The 23,353-nt window shown below is 51.9% G+C and overlaps 1 protein-coding gene across 3 annotated transcripts; it reads right to left on the bottom strand.

Moving 5' to 3' along the window:
- Positions 1–19,875: 19,875 nt before the first annotated feature.
- Positions 19,876–23,325, bottom strand: LOC100843031 (peptidyl-prolyl cis-trans isomerase FKBP20-2, chloroplastic). 3 transcript variants are annotated; one of them, XM_010239869.3, is made up of 7 exons: positions 23,164–23,325; positions 23,024–23,090; positions 22,556–22,770; positions 21,882–21,991; positions 21,258–21,366; positions 21,029–21,105; positions 19,876–20,305 (listed from the first exon to the last, which is right to left on the bottom strand). In XM_010239869.3, the coding sequence occupies exons 1-7, from the start codon at positions 23,207–23,209 to the stop codon at positions 20,186–20,188; spliced, it is 744 nt and encodes a 247-aa protein (XP_010238171.1). In that variant the 5' UTR covers positions 23,210–23,325; the 3' UTR covers positions 19,876–20,185. The 3 variants fall into 3 exon arrangements, with proteins under 3 accessions (XP_010238171.1, XP_003563091.1, XP_010238178.1); XM_003563043.4 differs by lacking the exon at positions 21,258–21,366 and having other exon boundaries at positions 21,890–21,991; XM_010239876.3 differs by lacking the exon at positions 21,258–21,366 and having other exon boundaries at positions 21,908–21,991.
- Positions 23,326–23,353: the final 28 nt, after the last annotated feature.

The following is a 23,353-nucleotide window of genomic DNA, read 5'->3' as shown; positions in this document are numbered from 1 at the left end:
AGAGACGGGTGCCACGTCGCTTTAAAACGCCGCAGCCGTTGAGGGGAAAGGTAAAAGGGAGCGGTGGCTGGATCTCTGACAGGCGGCCACCCACCGGGATTGACGGTTTGGCGGGGCCCCCAGCGGCAGTGAGAGGACGGTGGTTGGCGCGGGCGTGCGCGGGGTGCGGCCGCGGGGATCGTGGGTTGTCGCGTCTTCGCTGCGGGAGGAGGAGGAAAGGGAAAGGCAGACGAAGAGTCGAGAGCCGCAAGAGAGACGTTACACTTTGCTCACAGTTTTTTTTAGGGGAAGCACTTTGCTCACTGTAACTTGTGAGCCGCGAGATACTTGGTTTCCTTTAATGTAACTGGAGAGGAAACCCTCTGTTTGTCAAAAAAAAAAACTTGTGAGAATAAAAAAGTGCAGTAGGAGTAGTATTAAGAAATCGCAAAGATACCCCTTGTAAAAAAATGCTCTTGGTCCGAAAAGGGAAGCGTGCGTGTTCTCCACTAAATGCAGTGGTAGTCATCCACATTAGGATTAATTAGTGAAGCTAATTACTCCCTCCGTCACTCAAATTTATACAAATACGTATGAATGTAAACGTTTACGTACATGTAATAGAAAGTCATTTGATACGAAGAGTAAAAATTAGAAGCGAGCACATGAGCGGTGTCAACAGATCTGTGGACGTGGTGGACAACTGGAGTACTGGAACTGGACAATGGCCGCTATAGCTGATGTGCACGTACGTACGAGCACCCTGCATCACCAGCCGTCGGTTAAAGACTTGAGGTCAGGTTCTGGCCGTCAGGTGAGGTGGGTGGGTGAGAGCTTGCTGTTTTGTTTGCAACGTCGACCGACTCCATATGTATGACTACGGTTTACGACACGGCGGTCGATCTGCTCATGCGGTCACTCATGCCCATCTCACCGACCGGAGTTGATGCTGCTAGCCCGTGCTCGGATGGTAGATGTATTAATGTGTGCATTATGTCACTGCTAATTTGGTTTTAAATTAGCTAATGTTTAGGCCGACATAGTTGGCTTCACTTCCACCTTTCGGGCACCAAAGTTTGCTAGGTGGGGCCAAGCCAATCAGCAGCAGTTAGGACTGAATGGAGTACTAAACAAAACTTAGATGATAGACCTCTGTCGAAAGAAAAAGAAGTTGGTTAGATTCTAGAGCACTCGATCTTAATTGAGCATGCTTAATTAGATTGTTGTACCGGAGAGCATGAGAATATCTCGTGAGAAACAGCATGTATAAAGCAGCGGAACACCGGAATCTATTCAGTCGAGTGGTCCTGTCCGGCTTATGCTGTGACTAATGACTTCTTAGGCTCAGTTTTGTGGTTGTTGAATTTATTTTATATTATGTTGTTGAAAAATAAACACACAAAAATTGGTCAGCACACAAAAACTAGATGAAAAAACTGGACGGTCGTAACCCATTTTACTGTCAAATCAGCCTTATTCAGTTAGTCGTATTGTCTGACTGCGCTCTCTCATTTTACCAGAGGCCCTCTGTTTACATGATATCCATCCAATCATAAGATTACGCTGACAGCATCAGGGCCGTACCTACAATTTTGAGGCCTCTGTGCTAAATTTAAACGAGGCCCTAAAATTTAAATTTTCCGAAGAAGATTGACGGATTGTGCTCGATTGTTTGAGTCGCAGGGCGCGTCCTTTTCAATCAGAAGCAACCGACCGCCGAGATGAACCGCATGTCTATTCGTCAGTGACCTTTTTTTATCGGAAATATTCATGAGGAACTTAATTTAGAAGAGAAAAATATTCGCCAGAGACTGGCTTCATGGAAAACTAGTCAGTGGCCCGTGCGTTGCTACGGAACAATATAAATGTTTAAATGCATTGGCCAACGGCAGTTACATTTCATAAGCAATCATGATGAGAGACCATGATCTAAGTTTTATGTTTACATGCAGACTAAACATCAAATACTATAACTGAAAGGATCAACTATATAACTAATGGGTGATACAATTTGTCATGTATTGCTTAGCATACAAATTATAACAAAAAGAAAAAATATTTTATGAGCAACTTTTAGAACTGAATCCTTAGAGCACCATCAAAAGATCTCCTTAATAAATGATGCATCAGTATTTGTCTCAAAATGTACACTTTGTTTCCACCAAATCTATAGCTCACCTAGGTTCATCAAAGAACACTTCTCCATTCCTGAGATGGTCTAACAGAAATGATACATCAATGTAAACATTAGTTATTTTAATCTATAGCCATGTGTTTTCCTGTGCTCAACAATGGAAGAAATAAGATTAGGATTATAGATGCCACTCGGCACAAAAAAAAACTGGAACTGCGTGACGCCATTCGGCACACAATTAACATAACTGGATACATAAATATTTCAGAGCATAACGAGTAACAAAGTGATCGTGACAGAGAGAAAAAAATTATATCCAAGGGGAGTTTGAAGCTCCAGTTATATCTTGTTCGCAGCTAATCCAAAATGCGTAAAAGAGGACCACATACATGATCTTTAAAAGTGTGTTCATGAATAAACTAACCATTAGGAACAATTGTTCCTAACCGGTAATTAACTATCAAAGGCACATCATAATAGCAAACTATCTCCCCTTTTTGCACGCCGGTCACCCTATTTTTTTAAAAGTAGCTCATGCAATTCCAGGAAAAAGCCCAAGATCCCGCCAAAGTATTTCGTCTACTTTAACCTGTTGTACCAAAAGGAAACGGAGCATTAAAAGATTCAGAGAAGGTTATGAACCAATTGAAACTAAATCAAGATCCTTCCCTATTTTGCTCATAAACCTTTTCAGCGATAAAACAATAGCTGCTTTATAAATAACAATAAAAGAGGCATATTTTCAAGGGGAAAAAACCGGCTGGATGTTCTTGGTCTATTGCACAGTATATACAAGGAGACTTGAGCAGTTCACAATGTGCAGTCCCAATATCTCCGTGTTTTCGCATGCTGCAACTCCAACTCTAATTTCAAACAATGAATGGAAAAATACCTCTTTACATATATATCAAGGATCCAAATCAATTGTTAGTGGAAGACTTCCGTGTGTACCTGTTATAACCATGTGTTTTCCTGTGGTCAACAATGGAAGAAATTAGATTTTTATTTCCGAGACATTGAGTTCTCCACACCATTATTGGTAGAATCATCATCCTGCCTCATCGAGGATGATATCCAATATACCGAAATAAATCAACTACAACAATAATAGAATGTTCACAAAGTGAACCAAAAGCTCGTACGTCATGGTATTAGACCATTAGTATTGGCAACAAATTAATAGCAAGGAATGTTCACCAATTTACATGTTAAACGTTGTTGTCTATTAATCCAACAGATCAAGTAGCTGTACCAGGTTAGGAAAAAAACAATAAATCCTTCAGAAAGAGCAGGTAGCTTTGGATACTTTTGAGCTATGCAGAAGGCACTGCAAATGAGGTTGTAAAAAGAAAATTATGATTGGCCTAGCAGAATGAGCATATATTAGAGATCACCCTAACGATTGATCAAGCAACCAGTGCAGATGTATAAGATCCATTTTGCATAAGCAAATAAGGTTAAAACACTGTAAGAGACAAACACAATTGATTTTCAAAAGAATAAACAAACAAGAGGGAAAGTGAATAGCCGACATCACCAACCTGAAAAATAACAGTACAAATCCTCAACTTTATATGAAATATGATGAGCACGTTACCAGTTTAAAATGGGATCCTCGTCTCAGGCTACAATGCAACAACACTGCAATAATTTTAAATTAAGAAAAAACAACTTAGACATCAACAACATGAATGATTTAACAAAAAATCATGGGTATGGATTCTCTTCTCGGAATTGTAAATATCACCTATTTGAGGCTGACCAAGACAAATGTCACCTTTATTTCCATGAGAAATTAAAGGCAAAGTGTAAACTGCCATTTTGCTCGCCTAAACTCTCAAGAAATCAACCATAAGATATCATGTTTGTAGACCAAATTCTGCAATAGACATGTTCTGGCATGATGCATATACATGATCATTTTTTTTCTATTCCAGGGTGCGAAAATACATTTCAAATATAGGGTGCAAAAACAACGGGGTGGACCAAATCTACATTGGAAGCTAGAAAAGAAATATCAAAGCAAATACTGATAGTTTCGCGATGTTGAGAAAAGAATCGAAAATTAATACCACTGTTATTTTATTTGATCAACTGCCCGATCCATTAATACCTCAATGAGTTGCGTGTTCAAGTGCCGCTGAAATCATCAGCTTGTGGCACAAAAATTAACCAAATGGCAAGAACAGCCATTTACCTGCAAATAATCCAGAATTAGGTGTCAGACACCAACACACCTCCCCAATAATAAAATGACATCCTGAAAGTAAGATCCATGGTAAAATTCACAGTTTAGTCTTGTTGGATTTGGTTTAGAAAATAATAAACAGATCACATAATGTTGACAAATTAAGAAATCAGCTCACACGGCTAATAATAAGTAATAACAAGAGACAATAGTTATATATTTGTGCTATTTATCTGACAACCTGCACTCTGTCAATGTTCAAAAGTAGATTTGTATTGTTTGCTTGTTGTGTTTTACCAGCTTCCAAAATTTTATCGTATCATTTCTATGGAACCAAAAGGAATATGAATAAACATTTCGACGGATGATCCAATACCTTAGTTGTTGGGTGGAGCAAATGGGGTGGAGCGGCGCCGGATCTGGGGGGCTGTGGGCTCTAGAGTAGGAGGTGGGGCAGCGCCAGAGCAACGGAGATGGCGATGGCTAGTGGAGAGGGGATTGGGATGGGGAGGGGAATACCTGCAGCTCCTTCCTGTTGATCCTCCCTGGCCACTTCCTTTCCCTTTGTATTCTTCATGTTTCTGTGTCATCCGGAGTGATTGGTGCTGCAGGCCTAGAGGCTTGGGGGGAAGATGGATTTGCTGGGAAAGGATAACGGTGAAGCCGGGTGGTGATGTGTCGCACCAGTGGCACCCGGGGTACCACCGCTGCGCGACGCGTGGGCCCCGTCCCCGAGTTCTCGGGAAGGTTCCATCTCGGGCGGCGGCTACGAGCAGCCCAGCAAGCTACCAGCCCGGAAGGGCTAGCGGGGCTTCGGGGAATATTCCTGCCTGGGCACCCCCCGGGAAGCGGGTGCGCTGGGCCCGGGCGCTTCCGGGGAGCAACTTGCCAGGACAGGGGGTTCCCGGGCAGGTGCCCCCGCCTCAGGCGCGGGGCCCAGTAGCCAGATCTACGGCGCCACGAGGACGCCTGGCGGGCGTGGGACGCGCGGTCCCACCAGGGCAAGGAGCAAGGCGCTCGGTTCTTTAAATGAGCCGACCGACGGGGCGTTACCCGTCCGATCAAAGGAACAGTGGCTGTCCAATCCTCCTCTAGGGGTTTTAGACCCCTAGCGGCAGAGGTGGCATCCATGCACGCTACCAGCTCACCGGGAGGAGTTGTGTGCCTTCCCGCTCGACACTTGTAGCTCATGCACCGTGGCACCTGTGGCATCCCTTTGAGTATAAAAGGAGGACCCTCGCCAGCGGTTAAAGGGTTCGGGTTCCGGAGGAGATTAGTTGGCTCCAGCAGACAGTTGGGCTGAGTCTGACCAGCTCATAGTTAGCTCCCCGCACTAGCAAAGGGTAGTAAGGGGTACCTAGTCTGTGAGAGAGAGCCCAGGAACTTGTCCGACAACTTGCAAACACTCGATTCTAAACTAATACCAGCGCAGACAAGCAGGACGTAGGGTTTTACACCTCCGGGTGGCCCGAACCTGGGTAAAAAACGCGTGTGTGTTCGTTCTGGAATTAGCGCGCACCCCTAGCACTTCATTGCGCCGGCCCAGTAGGGCCCCATCGGCTGTGCCAGCGATCGCCGGGGTGAACCCCGACGCCCCCACTGAACCTAAAAGGGGGTCGTGGCCGCACGCCCTCGGTGTCCGAGCACCGTGCGACGACATATGGCGCGCCGCAAGGTGAAGGATGTCCAGCGCCTCAACGGTTGTGTCGCCGCGCTGGGACGTTTCATCTCCAGGCTGGGCGAACGTGCCCTGCCTTTCTTTAGGATAATGAAGAAGAGGGTCCAATCGACTGGACTCCCGAGGCCGAGGCGGCGTTCCAGGAACTCAAGCAGTACCTGAGGTCGCCGCCCGTCCTCATCGCCCCCAAGCCGGGCGAGCCACTACTACTCTACCTAGCAGCGACTGACCAAGTGGTCAGCTCGGTGCTGGTTGCCCAGAGGGAGGAAGACGTCCCGGGGGCTGGGGCGGTGGGGCGGGGGGCTGAGCGACCCCCGGCAACCGCCTCGGACCCGGGGACCACCCCCGAATCGATAAACTTGGCGCCACGGAAGCGGTTGGTGCAGCACCCGGTGTAGTTTGTTAGTACGGTGCTGCGCGATGCGCGGACGAGGTACCCGCAAGTGCAGAAGCTCCTCTGGGGATTCTCCTTGCGTCCCGCAAGCTGCGCCACTGCTTTCAGGTGCACTGCGTCACGATGGTGTCAGGGTTTTGCCTTGAGCGAGCCCTCACCAACCGTGAAGCCACCGGGAGAGTGGCCGAATGGAGGATGGAGTTGTCGGAGTTCGACCTCCCCTTTGCCAACTCTAAAAGCATTAAGAGCACGGGCTTGGCGGACTTCATCGCGGAATGGACGTCCACGGGCGTAGAAGAAAGTGAACCGGAGACCAGCTTGCCCGGCAAGCTGGACGAGGACAACTGGGTCCTCTACTTTGACGGTGCGTTCAGTCTTCAAGGAGCAGGCGCTGGGGTTGTCATCGAGTCACCGACAGGGGACCAGCTGAGGTTCGCTGTCCAACTTGACTTCGCTAACTCCACCAACAACACGGCGGAGTACGAGGGCCTGCTTGCCGGGTTGCGGGCGGCGGTCGCCCTCGACATTAAGCGCCTAGTTGTTCGCGGCGATTCCCAGCTCGTGTCAACCAGGTGAACAAGAACTACGACTGCCCTCAAATGGCGCCGTACGTGGAGGAGGTCCTCAAGCTAGAGCGAAAGTTCAAAGGTTTGCGCTTCTAGCACGTCAAGCGGAAGTATAACTTCGCTGCGGACGAGCTGGCCAAGATGGCAGCAGAGTGCCGGAAGCCTCCGGCGGGGGTGTTCTGTCAGAAGCAAGCCGCTCCTTCAGTCGCCCCCCAGCCGGCTGCCGGGGACGCCCCTCCGGCAACTGAAGGAACCCCTGCGGCAGTAGGGGTCCATGCCGCTGATATAGCGGCATGCGTTGGCGGGGAAATTCCCCCCTAGGCGGAGGAAATCGCACACTACTTGCTAGGGGAAGCTCTCCCGGAAGATGACGTCACCGCGGAGCGGGTAGCGCGGCAAGCCAAGATGTACATTGTGGTGGATGGGAACCTCTACCGCAGGCGTGCGAACGGTGTCAAGCTTATCTGCCTGCCGCAGGATGAAGGGCGCGCACTGTTGGAGGACATACATCGGGACACATGTTCGCACCATGTGGCCTCCCGGGCTTTAGCCGGCAAGGCATTTTGACATGGCTTCTACTGGCCCACGGCCCTGGCTGACGCGGAGCGGCTGGTGAGGACGTGCGAAGCGTGTCAGTTCCACTCGAAAAAGAACAACCAGCCGGCGCAGGCCTTACATGTCATCCCGTCCTCATGGCCGTTCGCGGTCTGGGGGCTCGACATCGTCGGCAAGCTACCGAGGGCGGTTGGCGGTTACGAATATTTGTTCGTGGCCATCGACAAGTTCTCCAAGTGGTTGGAGGTGGAGCCAGTGCGGAAGGTGACCGCCCAGGCGGCCATCAGGTTCTTCAGAAGCATTGTATGCCGGTTTGGTGTGCCTAACAGCATCATCACCGACAACGGCACGCAGTTCACGAGCGCGGCGTTCCAAGCCTACTGCGAAGGCATGGGCACTAAGCCGCGCTTCGCGTCCGTTGCTCACCTGAGGAGTAACGGACAGGCGGAGCGAGCCAACGCAGAGGTGCTGTGGGGGCTCAAGACGAGAACCTTTGACAAGCTCAAAAGCCACGGGAAACACTGGGTTGAAGAACTCCAGCCCGTGTTGTGGTCCATCCGGACCACACCTAGTCGGGCAACGGGCGAAACTCCAGTCGCCCTTGTCTACGGGGAAGAAGCGGTGTTGCCCCTCGAGCTCAAGCACGGATCTACCCGAGTACGCGCGTACGGCGACACCAGCCAACACGAGCAAAGGGTTGACGATCTAAACTTCATCGAAGAGCTTCGATGCCGGGCTGCTGTGCGAGCCGCGCGCTACCAGCAGGGAGTCGGTCGTTATCACGATAGGCAAGTCCGTCCCCAGGGGCTCGAGAACGGAGACCTTGTCCTGCGCCGGATACAAGGAACGAAGGCCGGTAACAAGTTGACTCCAAAATGGGAGGGCCCCTTCCGGGTAGTGCAGGTGACCAGGCCGGGGGCTGTCCGGCTGAAAACCGAAGACGGCTTGCCGGTGCCCAATAGTTGGAATATTGAGCACTTGCGCAAGTTCTACCCGTGAAGCGGCGGAGCCCGACCCTCAGGTGATGCCGCCGATGCATACCTCTCGAACTAGTGTAGCCGGGCAGCCCCCTGTGTAAACCACTAGTTATTGTGAATAAAGATAAGTATTTCGCTCCTGAGCTTTGAATTTTCCTTGTTTGTTCGCATGTTCTTCCTTCTTCTGTCTCTGCTTTAAGCGCACAAAGGTGTCTTTCCGTACTTGGTTGTGAGCAGGGGGCTGTTGGAGCCTCGAAAACATTAACCCGTTGCCGGACTGTTCCGGCACGGGGCATGCAGTTGTTGGGCCCCCCCACAACGCGCACCGCGCAGCCGCTGCGCCTGGGAAAGGAAATGCTCACATACAAGTCTGGCATCGACCCCTTTGTGCCCGGGGGCTGGGAGGCAGTGGAGTTTGTCTGTGTTGCTTTGTGTATTTTCGTAAATTTTGAAAATTTTTGCAGCACCTCGGGCCTGGTAAGAATCTAACCTGCAGGAAAGGGTGGAATTTTTTGCACTGTGGTGCCCGTGGGCTGCCACGGGTCGCACTATGCACCGGTGCCTTGTGGTGCGGAATGACCGCAACACAAGGGGCTCACCGCACTCCGGGGCTTCTGACATGGGAGGACGCCGCCACGTGTGCCCTGGTTGCCTGGTAAACATGACGGCGGAGATTGTGCCGCGCTTCGAGGAAGGGGTGCCACGGGTGCTGCGCGGGTCCGTCGCGCGCGCTGGCAAACCCCCCTCCCGCGCCTATAAAAGGCGCGCCCCAGCCCTGGAACGGCTCAGAGCGAAGCCGGGTCCAGGGCTGTAAGGCGGGTGGTGCCACGGAGGCGCGATGGTGGTGCATCCCATCAGCGCTTAGCGCCGACGGGTGCGCTGCCATCGCGCCCTGCCGCATCACCCCATCGAGCCCGCCCCGAGGGGCGTCGCAGAGGCACGGTGGGAGTGCATGCCATCAGCGTCCCGCGCCGACGGGTGCACTGCCGCCGTGCTCCTGCCGCGCCTCCTCAAGTGGGTGGCTCCTGGGCGAGGGTCGCCGCGGAGGCACTATGGTGGTGCATCCCATCAGCGTCCGGCGCTGACGAGGTGCATTGCTGCAGTGCCCTTGCCGCGCCCCTCCATAAGACACCTCCGCAAGGAGTAGGGGCTACCGTGGAGACTCTAGGGTAGTGCATGCCCTCCGTGCCTTGTGCCGACGGGTGCACTATCATAGAGACCCGGCTGCATTCCCTTTGAGATAGTCTTTTTTCGGGCGTGGGTCGGGGCGAGGACACTGTGATGGCGCCGGTGCCGGGGCCTGCTGCCCGCTCCGGCCCATCACCGTGTCCCTGCCGCGATCCTCGAGCAGTTTTGCTCCCGGGCAACAAGAGCTGTTACGCCCCTCGGGACGAGCTCCCCAGAAAAACCAGGTCTCCTCAGTGGCGGGGGCTGTCGCCGGGAGGCTATAACTTCCTCGCCACCCGTGCCCGCCACTCGGGGTGGGGCGCTGCCGGCGACGAGGACGTTATAGCCGTCTTGCGGCTGCCCCTGGGGCGGAGTCCTCCTAAGCCAGGGACCTTCCCTGAAGGCGAGGGTGGCCGCATGAGCGTGGTGGTAGCATTGTCGTCGGCGGATGCCGCGGGCGGCGATCCTGCCCCCCCGCTCCTGCCGCATCCCTTAGAAACCGTTTTCCTTGAGCAGGTACCCGAGGTGGGTCACTACCAAGGCACTGCCCAGTTGCACTTTACCGCTGAGCATCACGAGGCGTTGGGCTGAACGGAAAAGCTAAGTGTCTAAACATGAACGCTGAATTTGCTAAGAACTGAACGAAAATTGAGCACTGTCTCGTTGGGTGTGGCCCCTGATCCTGCGCGTGGACGGAGTGTTAAAAGGGCGCTTGCGGGGGAAGTGCGCGCCCCGTGTGGCTTCACGGGTCCGTCCCGGAGGGCCACGGCTTGGAGTAGTTTCCCCGCAAGTGGAGCGACTCCCCGCTACCGCTTGGCCCCAGGTCGGCACCGCGGGTCCATCCCGGGTCCCTGATCTGGTCAAGGGTGAGGCATGTGAGTCCCCCGCGACACAAGGCCAAACACGCAAAGGCTAAAGGGGGCACCCCGCTAGACAGCACCGGAAACAATGAACATGTCGCAAAAACTTAATTGGTGAAGAGTCGAACGATTACATGGGCTAATCAGAAATATGATTGTTCAAACGGCGCTAAGCGCCATACTTGCAGGGAAAGCAAACTAGAGAAGATGCATTGAGAGCAACGAGCACGGCGGGGGGCTGCGGCGACTAGTTGTCACCGTCTTCGGCCGGGGGGTCGGCGGGGAGATCAGGCTCCGGCTATGAGCTGGTCGGCGGGGAGATCCGCTCGACGACCTCGTCGACGAACTCGCACACTGCTTGGGTGTGCGTGGGCTCATCCTCGCTGTCGGACAAAGCGTCCAACAGGGACTCGAAGGGAAACTCCGGGTCCCGGAGATGGATCCGCGGGAGGATTGTCTCGGCAACCTCCCGGGCGCAGTTGGCGACTTTGTTGGCGCCGTACCGGGCGATCCAGACGTCGAGCGCCCCAAGCTTCCCCACCAGGTCTGAGAAGAAGGGGATCAGCGTCGTGACGTCTGTCCCGTCCACTTCCACTGCCTGCAGCTCGAACTTGGGCAGCAGGTCGCGGAGCGACTGGGCGATCTTCAGCAGCTTCTCCGTTTCGATCTGCCGCTGCCCGATCAACGTACCGTGATGGAGTCGAGCGTCGTGCGCGGCCTTTTTAGCCTTGCAGACATTGCCCTCCATCGCCGTGAGCTCCGCGGTCTTCGCCGCGATCTCGTTGCCGGCCTTGGCAAGCTCCTCCCGGACGACGGCCAGCTCGGTCTCGAGCCTGGCCGTTCTGTCCTTGGCGGAGTCGAGCTCGGTCTCGTGCCGGGCCGCTGCTCCCACCGCGTCCTCGGTGGCCTTGACCTGCACCTCCAGCATGACGCGGAGGCCTTGGATTTCGCCACGGTAGTTGGCGATCAGGACGCTTTTTTCGTCCAGCCGGGCTTGGGCCACCGCGACCACCTCGGCGTGTTCCTCCCTGGTCGCCTCGAGGGTGGCCGACATCGAGTCGAGCTTCCATTGGAGCTCCACGCGCTGGGCCTGCAGTTGCCGGTGGAGCTCGGCCTCCAGGACCACCGGCTCCCGGGCATCCTCGAGGGCTTGCCGGGCCAGCCGCGCCTTCTCTTCGGCGAGGCGCGTCTCCTCGCGCAGCCGGGACAGTTCACGCTGTTCTCTCTCCACGGCCTCCCGCACCTCACCGAGCTGATTCTTGGCGGCGGTGTGGTGCTCCCTCACCTCGTTGAAGGAGGTGACGAAGGCCAATTGCTGGTCCCTGACGGCGTCCAGGAACCGGTGTCCCCGCTCGAAGATGCTCGGATCCCAAGTAAGGAGGTTCCAAGCGACCCCAGCGAGGGTGCCGAGGTCCGTACCGGGGAGAGCCGTCGAGGACGATGTAGCCCCAGCTGCCGAAGTGGGGCTGGGCGCTGGGTCGCCAATTTGCCCCCGGGGGCCTTGCTGCACTCCCCCGGCAACTTCCCTTGCGCCTGCGCTCGGGGACCCCGGGGCTGGGGAAGTCTCCCTGCTTCCGGCAGGGGCTACCCCCTGTTGGGCGACAGGTGAGCCCGCGCCGACCGCGTCCGCAGCTGCGGGTGTGTCGCCAGGCGCAGTCACGGCGGCGGCGGTGCCCACTGCTGCCGCTGTGTCCGCCACAGCGGGGCTGGACGTAGGAGCCGATTCTGGCTCCACCTCCCCACGGCCTCGACAACCGGGTCAAAATCGACCACGGTCGCGCCTGTTCCGGGCATGGGCGCACTTGTGCCTGCAATAACGAAGAGCATGAGGATCGGCGAAGGATGGCGCTATTGAAGGCGTGCAAGGGTGACCATCATGGTTACCTTGTGCGGCCACCGGGCTTGCCGAGGAAGCCTCCCCTGGCCCGCCTGCGCCGGCGGGAGCGTCCAAGAGGCTTGCCACGGGCGAGCTGCCGCTCACTGCAGAAGAAAAAGAAAAGGAATGCTCATAAGTTTAGCTGACAAAAGTTGGAGTTGCAGAGGAGCGATGAAGACATATCGGCTGCAAGCCCTGCCTCCATGGGGGCTGGGTCGCCAAGGGGCACGCCCGTGTCGCTGCCGACCCCTGTGGCGGTGGGGTCAGCGGCGCCGCTGGCACCGGCATGCGCCTTCTTGCTTGGTGTACCAGGCAGGGAATCGCTCCTTGCCCTCTTGCTGGCACCCGTCGACGAGGAGGAGTTCGGGGGGTTACGCCGGAGCGCGAAGCCCCGAAAGACCCCCCGAGCAGGTGGCGCCGTGACGCCGGAGGCCGAACTCGCGGAGGCCCCCGCTACCGGGGCGAAGGCCGTTGCCGGGGCACCGGCGATCCCCGCAGGCGCTGGCGCTGCCGGGGGATCGGCGGGCGCCCCGGGACCGGTTGCCGCCACAGTGCTGGCGGCTGCCACTGAGGCGGAGGCCGCCGCTGAGACGCCCGCGGATGCCGCTATGATGCCGACGGGCGCCCCTGAAGCAGCCGCCGCCGCAAGGTTGGGGGCCGTTGCCGGGGCAGACGTTGCCGTCGAGGAGAGGGCTGCGGCCGCTGCAAACGCCCTTGATCTCCTCACGATCAAGGGCGCGCTGTCGCTGCTTTCGGCGTCGTCATCCACGGCGACCACCTCCGGGGATCCAGCCGCCTGGCCCGCCTCGTCGTCCAGCGACTGGAGAGAGGGCCAGCTAGGCTCGGACCCGCCCCCGCTCTCCTCGAGCACCTGCTTCTCGCGGGGTGCTTGTGGGGGAGCGTGCGAAACCCGGGTGGGGGATTCATCCATCAACCCCCACTCGTTGCAGGGTGGGAAGCCACCGACGATGTCGCTGAGCGCCTGGACGCCGGCGTGGAGAGTGGAAACCCCCGGCGGGAACTCCGTTTATTGGAAGGTCTCGCTGGAGATCCCCTTCACCCATGTCCGGAGGGTTTCAAGGTCCACGCCGTCCTCCTGGAGGCGTGTCCTGTCCCCGGGACCCGTGTACATCCACGCGGGCCGGGAGCGTCGCTGCAGCGGGGATATGCGCCGATGGACGAAGGTGCGTGCCACGTCCACATCGGTGAGCCCCGCTAGCCGCAGCGCCTTGATCTTCTCCACGATGGGGAAGAGGTCGGCGTCGTGGTGGTATCTGTCCTGCCAGCCGTTCTGGGGTAGCGGCAACTCCGTCGGCGACTGAATGAACTCCTGGGGTCCTCCACTCGGACCCAGCACCAGTCGCTCCGCCACTCTTTTTCAATCTTCTTCCCCGACCGGACGATGAACTCGGACTTCATCTGGTCGCGGGCGCGGAACACCACCCCCGACGACATCGCCTTTGCGTTGTCAATGCGGGGGTAGAAGTAGTGGCGAAAGAGCCCCACCGACGGCATCACCCCCACGAACGCCTCGTAGAGAAACTGGAAGGTGGCGAGGAGGAACAACGACGTGGGGTGGAGCTGCGCCACCCGCAACTGGTAGGACTCCATCAATGCGTGGAGGAATAGGGAGAAGGGCGGCACCATGCCGCAGAGGAGGAAGCGCGCGAACACCCGAAAGTCGTTCTGGAGTGCTCGACGCCCGCCGGGAAGATCGGCGTCTCCCCGTGTTCGTTGAAACTGGAAGCGACGGCGTGCCGAAGCTTCCCCAGCGCCTCGCCGTTATAGCCGGGGCGGAAGAAGGCGACTGTGGCGCGCATCTCCCGCTCTCTTCTGGTCCTTGGCGGCGGCCGCCTTGATTGCCGCCTTGCTCTTGCTTGTCGCAGCCTTCTTTGAGATTTGGACCTCCTTCCCCTTTTTGGTGGTGGGAGGCGCCATGGAAAGCGAGGGCGGAAGCTAGCGGGAGCGCAGGGATGCGAGATGCGGAGGGGGTTGGAGGCGAAGGCAATGGGGGCAGAGTATTGTTCCCCTTTTGGCAACAGTAATGGCTTTATAACGCCGGCCGTTTGGTAATGGCCGGTTCCGTACCCTACGGGTGCGCTGGGATAACTCCTAATCATTAGGAGTAATGTGCGGAGTGGCCTTAACTTCCCTATTTAGGGGGGGAATTAGGGCGGAAATCGCGTGTCCACTACTCCGTTTGTAACGGTGCCGTACAACGCGGCAAGACGAAGAGACGCGGGCCCGCGGCGAATCGGGGCCCACGCGTCGGTTGAGTGCGTAGCCCGGCAACCGACCTGGGGAAGACTCATCCGGGAACAGGTGATGCTGGCCCACGCCCGGGGGCTACTGTCGCACCAGTGGCACCCGGGGTACCACCGCTGCGCGACGCGTGGGCCCTGTCCCCGAGTTCTCGGGAAGGTTCCATCCCGGGCGGCGGCTACGAGCAGCCCGGCAAGCTACCAGCCCGGAAGGGCTAGCGGGGCTTCGGGGAATATTCCCATCTGGGCACCCCCCGGGAAGCCGCTTCCCGGGGGGAGGTTCCCGGGTGCGCTGGGCCCGGGCGCTTCCGGGGAGCGACTTGCCGGGACAGGGGGTTCCCGGGCAGGTGCCCCCGCCTCAGACGCGGGGCCCAGTAGCCAGATCTACGGTGCCACGAGGACGCGTGGCGGGCGTGGGACGCGTGGTCCCACCAGTGCAAGGAGCAAGGCGCCCGGCTCTTTAAACGAGTCGACGGACGGGGCGTTATCCGTCCGATCAAAGGAACAGTGGCTGTCCAATCCTACTCTAGGGGTTTTAGACCCCTAGCGGCGGAGGTGGCATCCATGCGCGCTACCAGCTCACCGAGGGGAGTTGTGTGCCTTCCCGCTCGACACTTGTAGCTCATGCACCGTGGCACCTGTGGCATCCCCTTGAGTATAAAAGGAAGACCCTCGCCAGCAGTTAAAGGGTTCGGGTTCCGGAGGAGATTAGTTGGCTCCAGCAGACAGTTGGGCTGAGTCCGACCAGCTCATAGTTAGCTCCCCGCACTAGCAAAGGGTAGTAAGGGGTACCTAGTCTGTGAGAGAGAGCCCGGGAACTTGTCCGGCAACTTGTAAACACTCGATTCTAAACTAATACCAGCGCAGACAAGCAGGACGTAGGGTTTTACACCTCCGGGTGGTCCGAACCTGGGTAAAAAACGCGCGTGTGTTCGTTCTGGAATTAGCGCGCACCCCTAGCACTTCATTGCGCCGGCCCAGTAGGGCCCCATCGGCCGTGCCGGCGATCGCCGGGGTGAACCCCGACGCCCCCACCGAACCTAAAAGGGGGCCGTCACCGCACGCCCCCGGTGTCCGAGCACCGTGCGACGACACGATGGGAGTGGAACGGTCGTCGGCGGCACCGTCTTGGCGGCCGCGCGTGCAGCAAGGCGGAGGGGGAGGGCTGCAGGCTGCAGGCGGCTAGGGAGTGGGCGATTGCCGGAGGTGTGCCTGGCGACGGGGAGGGTGCAGGACCGAGGGGGCCGGCGGGGGACGGCAGACCCAGTGCGGCACGCCCGCATCACGGCGGCGGCGGTTTAGAAGTTTTTTTCTGGGTGCGTGCGAGACATGTGCCGTGGTTCGGGTCTTCCGTTTACAGCGATTGTTTAGGAGACGGGGGGTGCGAAGGACGTAGGATGAACTAACGCAGCAGGAAATTAAGGAATAGTAAAGAGAAAGCGGGCGATCGATCGTCTGGACACTGCTATCGAAAGAATCAGACGGCTATAAGTACGGTCTTTGGTTTATATTTCTCAATGCTAGGTGGGATGGGCTTTTTTCCTTTTCTCTCCTGTTGACTGCTGCCACGAGCCTTCCCTCTATCACTCTATTCTTCAGTATTTACGGTAACATGGATGGTAATTATCAGGTGATTAGTACTAATTAAGTAAACTTTGGGGGCCCTAAAAAATTAGGGGCCCTGTGTCATTGGCCACCCTGCCCCTGCCACTATACGGGCTTGGACAACATAGTTCTCTCAGCCGACTATTATTTACAATATGACAAGAATTGGATTGCTCATTATTTGGCAAGAATTTGTGAGAGAAAGATGAGATGGTCCTAGTTCATATTATTAACAACTAAAATGTTGGCAACAAATCAAACAATAACTAAAAACTTATCGGCTATCAATATTTTAGTTTGGCTAGTGTTGGCCGTAGATTATCGGACGCATTCCAAAACGCGTCAATTTTACTTCAAAGTGTGTCAAATTTATATTCGTGACATTTTAAAAATGTTAAATATACTCGTGTTGGCAAAAATATTTGACGCACTTTTATTGGCAAAATCTACGGTTTAAGTGCTGAAAGTGTGGTTAAAAATCAAAATTAACTACATTTAAACAAAATGTGGCTATCATAGTATGGACAAATATCTACCGTGAGGTAGCGTGGCTCCCAACCAAACACATCTTAATTTCTAATTGGTGGCTGTTCATCCGTGTTTCCATCCCACCCACGTGCTCTCACAACCTCACTTCTTGATCGGAATGTTGTAACTTTGCAAGTGGCCCATTTACATATCTTGAAGCTGTTTCAAAGTAATCTCCAAACGTCTCTTTACCACAACATTCTGTATCGAGTCATTGCGCTTGCCTTCCGTACTTTCTCTCAGAGAGGATGGCCGTGGAGGAGAATGCGAAGGTACAACATTCGCTAACATATTTTGTGTTGATCGGAAGTCGATGAAAAGGCTAGCCTTTGGTGGGCTATGTCAGGGCAACTCCAGTGGAAGACTCATTCGCTAACATATTTTGTGTTGATCGGAAGTCGATGAAAAGGCTAGCCTTTGGTGGGCTATGTCAGGGCAACTCCAGTGGAAGACTCATTTGGGCCGGACGGTCCGAACATGCGCCTCCCAGCTGGGCGGCCCATTCCCGATCGCGTCCGGATTTCAATCCGTCGCGACCCATGTCTAACCCAAATTTCCAAACTTGGGTTGGAAATGGATCGGGGCGGACAACATCTTTGCACTGCGTTTGTCTTCCATTTGCTTCTTTTTCTTTCAGTGATCCGCATGTCTATGACCAATAAAGCAGACCAAATGCATGGCCTCGTTGCGGCACTGGCAGATCCAAACGGACAAAGTCCTTTGGTTGGTTCGGACCGCAATCCAAATGGACCAAAACGATCACAAAACGGACCGAAAATGAGTCTGTCCGTTGGAGTTGCCCTTAGGGTGTGTGCAACATGAAGCGTGCACTCACCGTCAAGATATAGCAGATGGTGCACTTGTCAGTTGTCACCTCCTAGCATCGCCAATTTTCCTTTCCCTCCCGAGGAGTTCTCAAGGCCTGTTTGATTGAGACCAAATCTTTTCTTACCAAATTTTTGGTTATTGATCAAAATTTGGTTTGTTGTTTGGATGAGAGCCAACTATTTGACAAGCCAAAGCCCCACAACCAATTCTAGTTCACTTTTTTGACCAAAGTTGGCCAATTCATGGGAAAGGAGGGCTGTTTGGATGGTGACCAAATGTTACCCTACCAAATTTTTGGTCATTGACCAAGATTTGGTTCTTGTTTGGATGAGAGCCAAGTATTTGGCAAGCCAAAACTCCACTACCAATTCTAATTCATTATTTTGACCAAAGTTGGCTAACTCATGTGCAAGGAAAACCTCAACCAAATTTTTGGCAATGCTAATATGGGCTCAAACCAAACAGCCCCCAAATCCTCAATCAAATTTTTGGCAAGACATTTGTGGGATCAAACCAAACAGCCTCTTAGAGCCCTTGCTCGGTTGTACTCTCTCCATGGTTAGGAATGGTCTGAAATGATCGGGATTCAATTCAATTTTTTTCCCAATCCTTGCCAAATCCCATGTTATGGAACAAGGGCTAATACCACACAAAGAGCAATCGATCTGGTTCAAGATGATTACTTCTAAAGAGCAATATTGTCACCGGTGCCAATAAATACATATTCAAACTTTCTTTCAATTAGACCTTGGCAGTGGGCACCGGTGGTTCGGCCAGAAGCCTGACGTGCCGGGCCGGCCTTCACTTTTCAGCCTGAACCCCGGAAAAAGCCCGGCCTGAATAAAAAAGTATTGATTTTTGAAATTGGTTATTTTAATATCTTTAAGAGCTAAAATAGGTGTCTTCCAAGCTCCGGGCCAAGCTTTGGGTTTTACTCTCGACCTTTAGGAAGCCTGGCCTGATGAATGCCCAGGTCTACTTTCAATTAGTCTTTCCGTAGATATTTGGTAAGGCGAATATCCTTTTGTTGTACTGAAAGTTACTCCCTCTGAGAATTGCTTTTAGGCAACTTAATTTTACAAAACAATAGTGAAGATTTGCAAGAATAAAAGTTTAAATTTTTTAACAGAAATTTATAAGTTAACATGAATAAAAATAGAAATATTCAACAATGTTATTGAAAATATGAATTTTATAAGTATAAAACATAACCCTATCGAATTACATCGTTTTCCTAAATAATACATATTTATGCACTTAGAAATTTTCTAAATTTTTTAGTAGTAACTTATACATGGTGGTTGCCCCAAGAGGGGTGAAGGAGGAGGTTTTGTTTGTCGGAATTCGGTTAGAAAACCCACACGAGTTATGTAAATATGATGACTTTTATTTATTTCTTTATCAACAAATGATTCTACCTTAAAAATACAAGTAGCACGTTTGGAACAAAGCATTACGATGTCGATCATCATTTCCTTTGCTTAGCCAGTAGCGTATCTTATGGTTCTTGGCAGCACCAAACGCATGACAGTGGGAAGACAACGTACGGTATTACTATCTTCCTAAATAAAAATAGTTAGTTTTGTCATCAGTTATTTTACGGTAGTCTTCTCTGACCGACAGGCGGAGCCAGACTGCCAGAGCCCAGAGCCTCTCAATCCACGGCAAGGAAGTCGGTACAAGAGGAGCGACGCGCTTTGCTGTCCTTTTCCGCGCGCGCGCGCAAAACCGTCGTCTCTTTTCGAAAGCTCCGGCGGCGACGCTGTTGACTGGCTACCTACTTTTCCCAAGAGCCGCGCTGGATCTGATGCCACCGCTCCTCCAATAGATTAACCCAGCTGGTCAGATCAGTGGGAATCGAGCTATTATTCTTTACGGCTCTCTTTGCATTGCAGTGTTAAGAATTAAGAAACTCGGATTTGGTACGTGCAAGCTCGTTTGAGTGGACGAATTTTAAATGGTGAGGTACGGAGCTCGGAAAAACAAATGCAAATCAATCATCAGGGTTGGAGACCTGGGTCGATATGTGGACAGAGATTGATTAATACGCAGGTGGATGCCAGAAATTTCGGCATCTGTTCTTGGTGCCACAGCATTCGTGATGGATGCCGGATCTTCGGAGATTCGGATACTGTGCTCAGTCGACTTATTTCTAAGCTGTCGGTCATAGCAATCCAATTAAGATCACATGTGAATCTTACACGAATCTTAGTGATTGGATTGGATGGTTGTTAGCGTCGACTTAGAAATAGTTATTCACGAAGGATCAGACATAACTGTGGTAGTTTGGAACACATCTGCAATTTGTTTTCTATCTACAAGTCTCGGTATATGCTATCTCTATCCAGTAGTTCTGGTTACTTGAAACTTACAAATCAAACAAGAAAGGTACATGTGGGCTCAACAACAGGATGTTCATGGCAATGCAAATATTTGGCTATTCACATACAACACCTCTCTCTTTGTGCCTTTTACATTATTTATTTTCCTTTCCTTTTTGTAGTTGGCATGTACAGCTGGTAATTTTTTTTCCCTACAGAGTTGCAGGAGAGTGCTGTATTTTGCTACCTGTTGGTACTCTTGAGATGATCAACTGCAGACAACATCAGAGTAGAAGCCAATGGTCCTCCGCTCGCAGTCCTTCACGGAGAGGAGCTCTACATCGAATACTTCGAACTGCTTCGCGCTGAAGAACGTCGAAGGCCCAACCTTCAACAGACAAAAACACAGATATCAGAACTTTTTGCTGCTACGCCAAATATATCTGTGTTCCTAGTGTTGTAGGTTGGTTCAGTGTGCTCTATGCCAAACTCCTCTCATTTGTCATTTATCTTGTTTCCATATACCAGTTGTTCAGGTAAGAGCTTCTTCAGCTAAGTCCATCTGCCTTTTACGGAGCTTAAAATTGTAGGCTCACTGCAAAGGTATTTTCATATGACATGCCTCTAAATAGGTTTATATTTATTGCGAAAACAATTACATTTAGATGGTGCTATCGGGTGTAGCATTACTAAAATGTTGGATGTCTACTCTTCTTGTCTAGAGGTATAGCCATTATTAAGTAGTAGTTTTTTCGTGTTCCTTTTTTTGTAACTTCTCTGTTTCGTACTCATAAAGATCTCTGTTCACTAGTGGTTCCATAAAAGAAAGAACCACTAAGACTAATGAAACAATGCACTCTATGCAACTAGCATAGATTCCGATTATTTTAGAGTAAGTTGTTCTACCGAATTACTATTTGCCTCTACCAAGAAGTTCTACTCACCAGGTATTATCCACAAGTTCCTAATTCTATGTATTTTATATCATGAATATGGAGGAAAAGATCCGTGACTATATGTGCAATAGCTAGTACATAAAGAAAGTACAAGGTAAAATACACAAGAAGTCAACAAGTGGAATACTGTCAAGCAAAGGATGAAAATAACTTACAGGAGGCCCAAGTTCTGGAGGTATAATAAGTCTTCTCTTGCCACCTGGTTTCATGTCCCGAATCCCCTCTTCAAAACCTGCACTAGAAATGCCTGAAATGAGTTGTGATGTTACAGCACAATGTCCCGAGAAGTTCATGAAAACTAATAGCCAGCATAGTTCAATCAGAAGTTTAAGACTCCAGAAGACCAAATAACAAGGACACAGTATGTAACTACTGAATACTTTCCTGGAACTAATGATTTGTTGCCTAAACGAATTTTGGCAGGCGAACCCTGAATGTAGGTGCTATCTATCCTGCGTCCTGATTCATTGTAGCCAATATAGTGAAATGTAACCTGTAATTCAGTGGATGGAAGTGAGTATCATGCAAGTAGAACAGAAACATATGCTGCAATATAAACTACTCCCTCCGACCCATATTACTTGTCGAAATATTAGATGTATCTAGACGATTTTTAAACATAGATACATCCATATTTGGGCAAATTTGAGACAAATAATATGGGTCGGTGGGAGTAAAAGAAGTGGGCTCACTATATATACTAGTCACCTATTTGACAAAAAAGTTAACTTTATTCTTTGGCTTTAGATTTTAGTAGTGAAAACATAGCTGCAAAATAATTATCCCTAATCATCCATTCGTAGTGTAACAGTGGAAGAACCAACTAGTCCATGCTTTGCAATATGAGAGAAGATTGAGAATTCTGCGAAACATGTTCACGCATATCATATTAAATACAGAACAACAAACAGAGGATTCCTATCCCAAGAACACATGAATGGTAGAGCACACATAAATACATTATATTTAAGCAAAAGAAAGCAAGAAATGTTACTAGGGCGGAAGAACCTGCTGACCATCCTTTGGGCAGTCACCTGTGCCAATTTTGACGTCCTCATATATTAATCCAGAGTCCCGTGTTACGTAGTTGTCAGGTGTCACTACTTTAACCTGAAAACCTGAATGAATTTAATTGTTATAGTGTGATAATTAGGAGAACACAACAAGATTACTTTCAGCGAAGTTAATTTATATTCAAGTTCCAGAATTGGTTTGCCATTGCAGATTCTTTATTTTTTATGCTATATTGCTAATGCTAACATATTATAGTGCAACTAATTTGTCATCCTCCCTTATTTGAAAGTAACGGTGATTTTGCCTTTAAGGCCTGTGGCAGACTTAGAAGATGGAAACTAAAACAATATCAATAAGGATTCCCCGAGTAAGCAAAAACCAACTGAATTGCAAAATGGTGATGATTTTAAATTTGCATCTGACTTATATATCAATTAGCCATATGTACAAAAGTAACAAAACGAGAGTTATAAATCGAGAGGATTTTCAGCTCCAAAGAGCCATGGCCCTCCTCTCATTACCAAGGGCGGAAATTTGTCTATTTTGAGGTGGGTACTAATTTATGCTCCTCCCAGTTATATTAACAGGTCTCCTCAGCTCCAACAGTACTTTGTAGTACACACCATTATGTGATACATAAGCTCCAGAATCAGAAATGGTTTTCTCACCTTCTCTGATGAAGTTTGGGAAATCATCAGGTGCACGGTTGGCTTCCTGAATCTTCTTGTTCTGCTGAAGCAGCCGCCTTTCATCGTAAGGGGTCATGCTTTTGGTCTTCCCATGGGCCGATAACGGCACTGACAGGGCCGGTATAGCCAGCACTAGAGCAAGAGCTGACCTCTTCCCGATCTTCCCCTCACTCCCTCGCTCGCCACCCAACACACTGGATCATTCACACAGAAAAGAGTCGTCGTTAACAATAACGGAACGGAACACCCAGTAGGTAAGATGGGGCAATGAAATTGCGCAGACGTGCCATTCTTGATGCTGTAAGAGAAACTGAACCGGGAAAAACTATCGTGCAGTTTGCCAAGATCGAACAGCACTTGGCTTCAGCAAACAGGCAAGCTAGGGACCCGAATCAGAGCGAGGGCCTGCAGTTATCGAGAGGTCAGCTAAAGGGAGTAGTTGATTACCATACTAATCCGCTCTTGCGGTCGCGCTTAGCAGCTGAGGATGCCGTCCTGGACGGCGCAACCAATCCTGCAAGAATCGCGAGAAAATCAGGAAATGGCCGAGAACAAGTTTCGTTTAGGGGGCGAAGGCGAGGCCCCACGGTTGCAAGAGGATAGCATGGAGCGGGAAGAAGACAATAGCTCCATCTCCTTCTCCTCCTAATGGCGGCTCCGGCTCCCCTCTGCCACTTCACCTCTTCTCCCAGTTCTCAGGGGAAGGCTGAAGCCCGAAGGGGATAAGCCAAAGTGCCAAACCGATGAGGGGGTTTTGGGATCTCCGTGAGCTCGGTG

This window comes from Brachypodium distachyon, chromosome 1, assembly GCF_000005505.3.
Source record: "Brachypodium distachyon strain Bd21 chromosome 1, Brachypodium_distachyon_v3.0, whole genome shotgun sequence".
NCBI classification, from domain to species: Eukaryota; Viridiplantae; Streptophyta; class Magnoliopsida; order Poales; family Poaceae; genus Brachypodium; species Brachypodium distachyon.
This window is presented reverse-complemented; position numbering and strand designations above follow the sequence as displayed.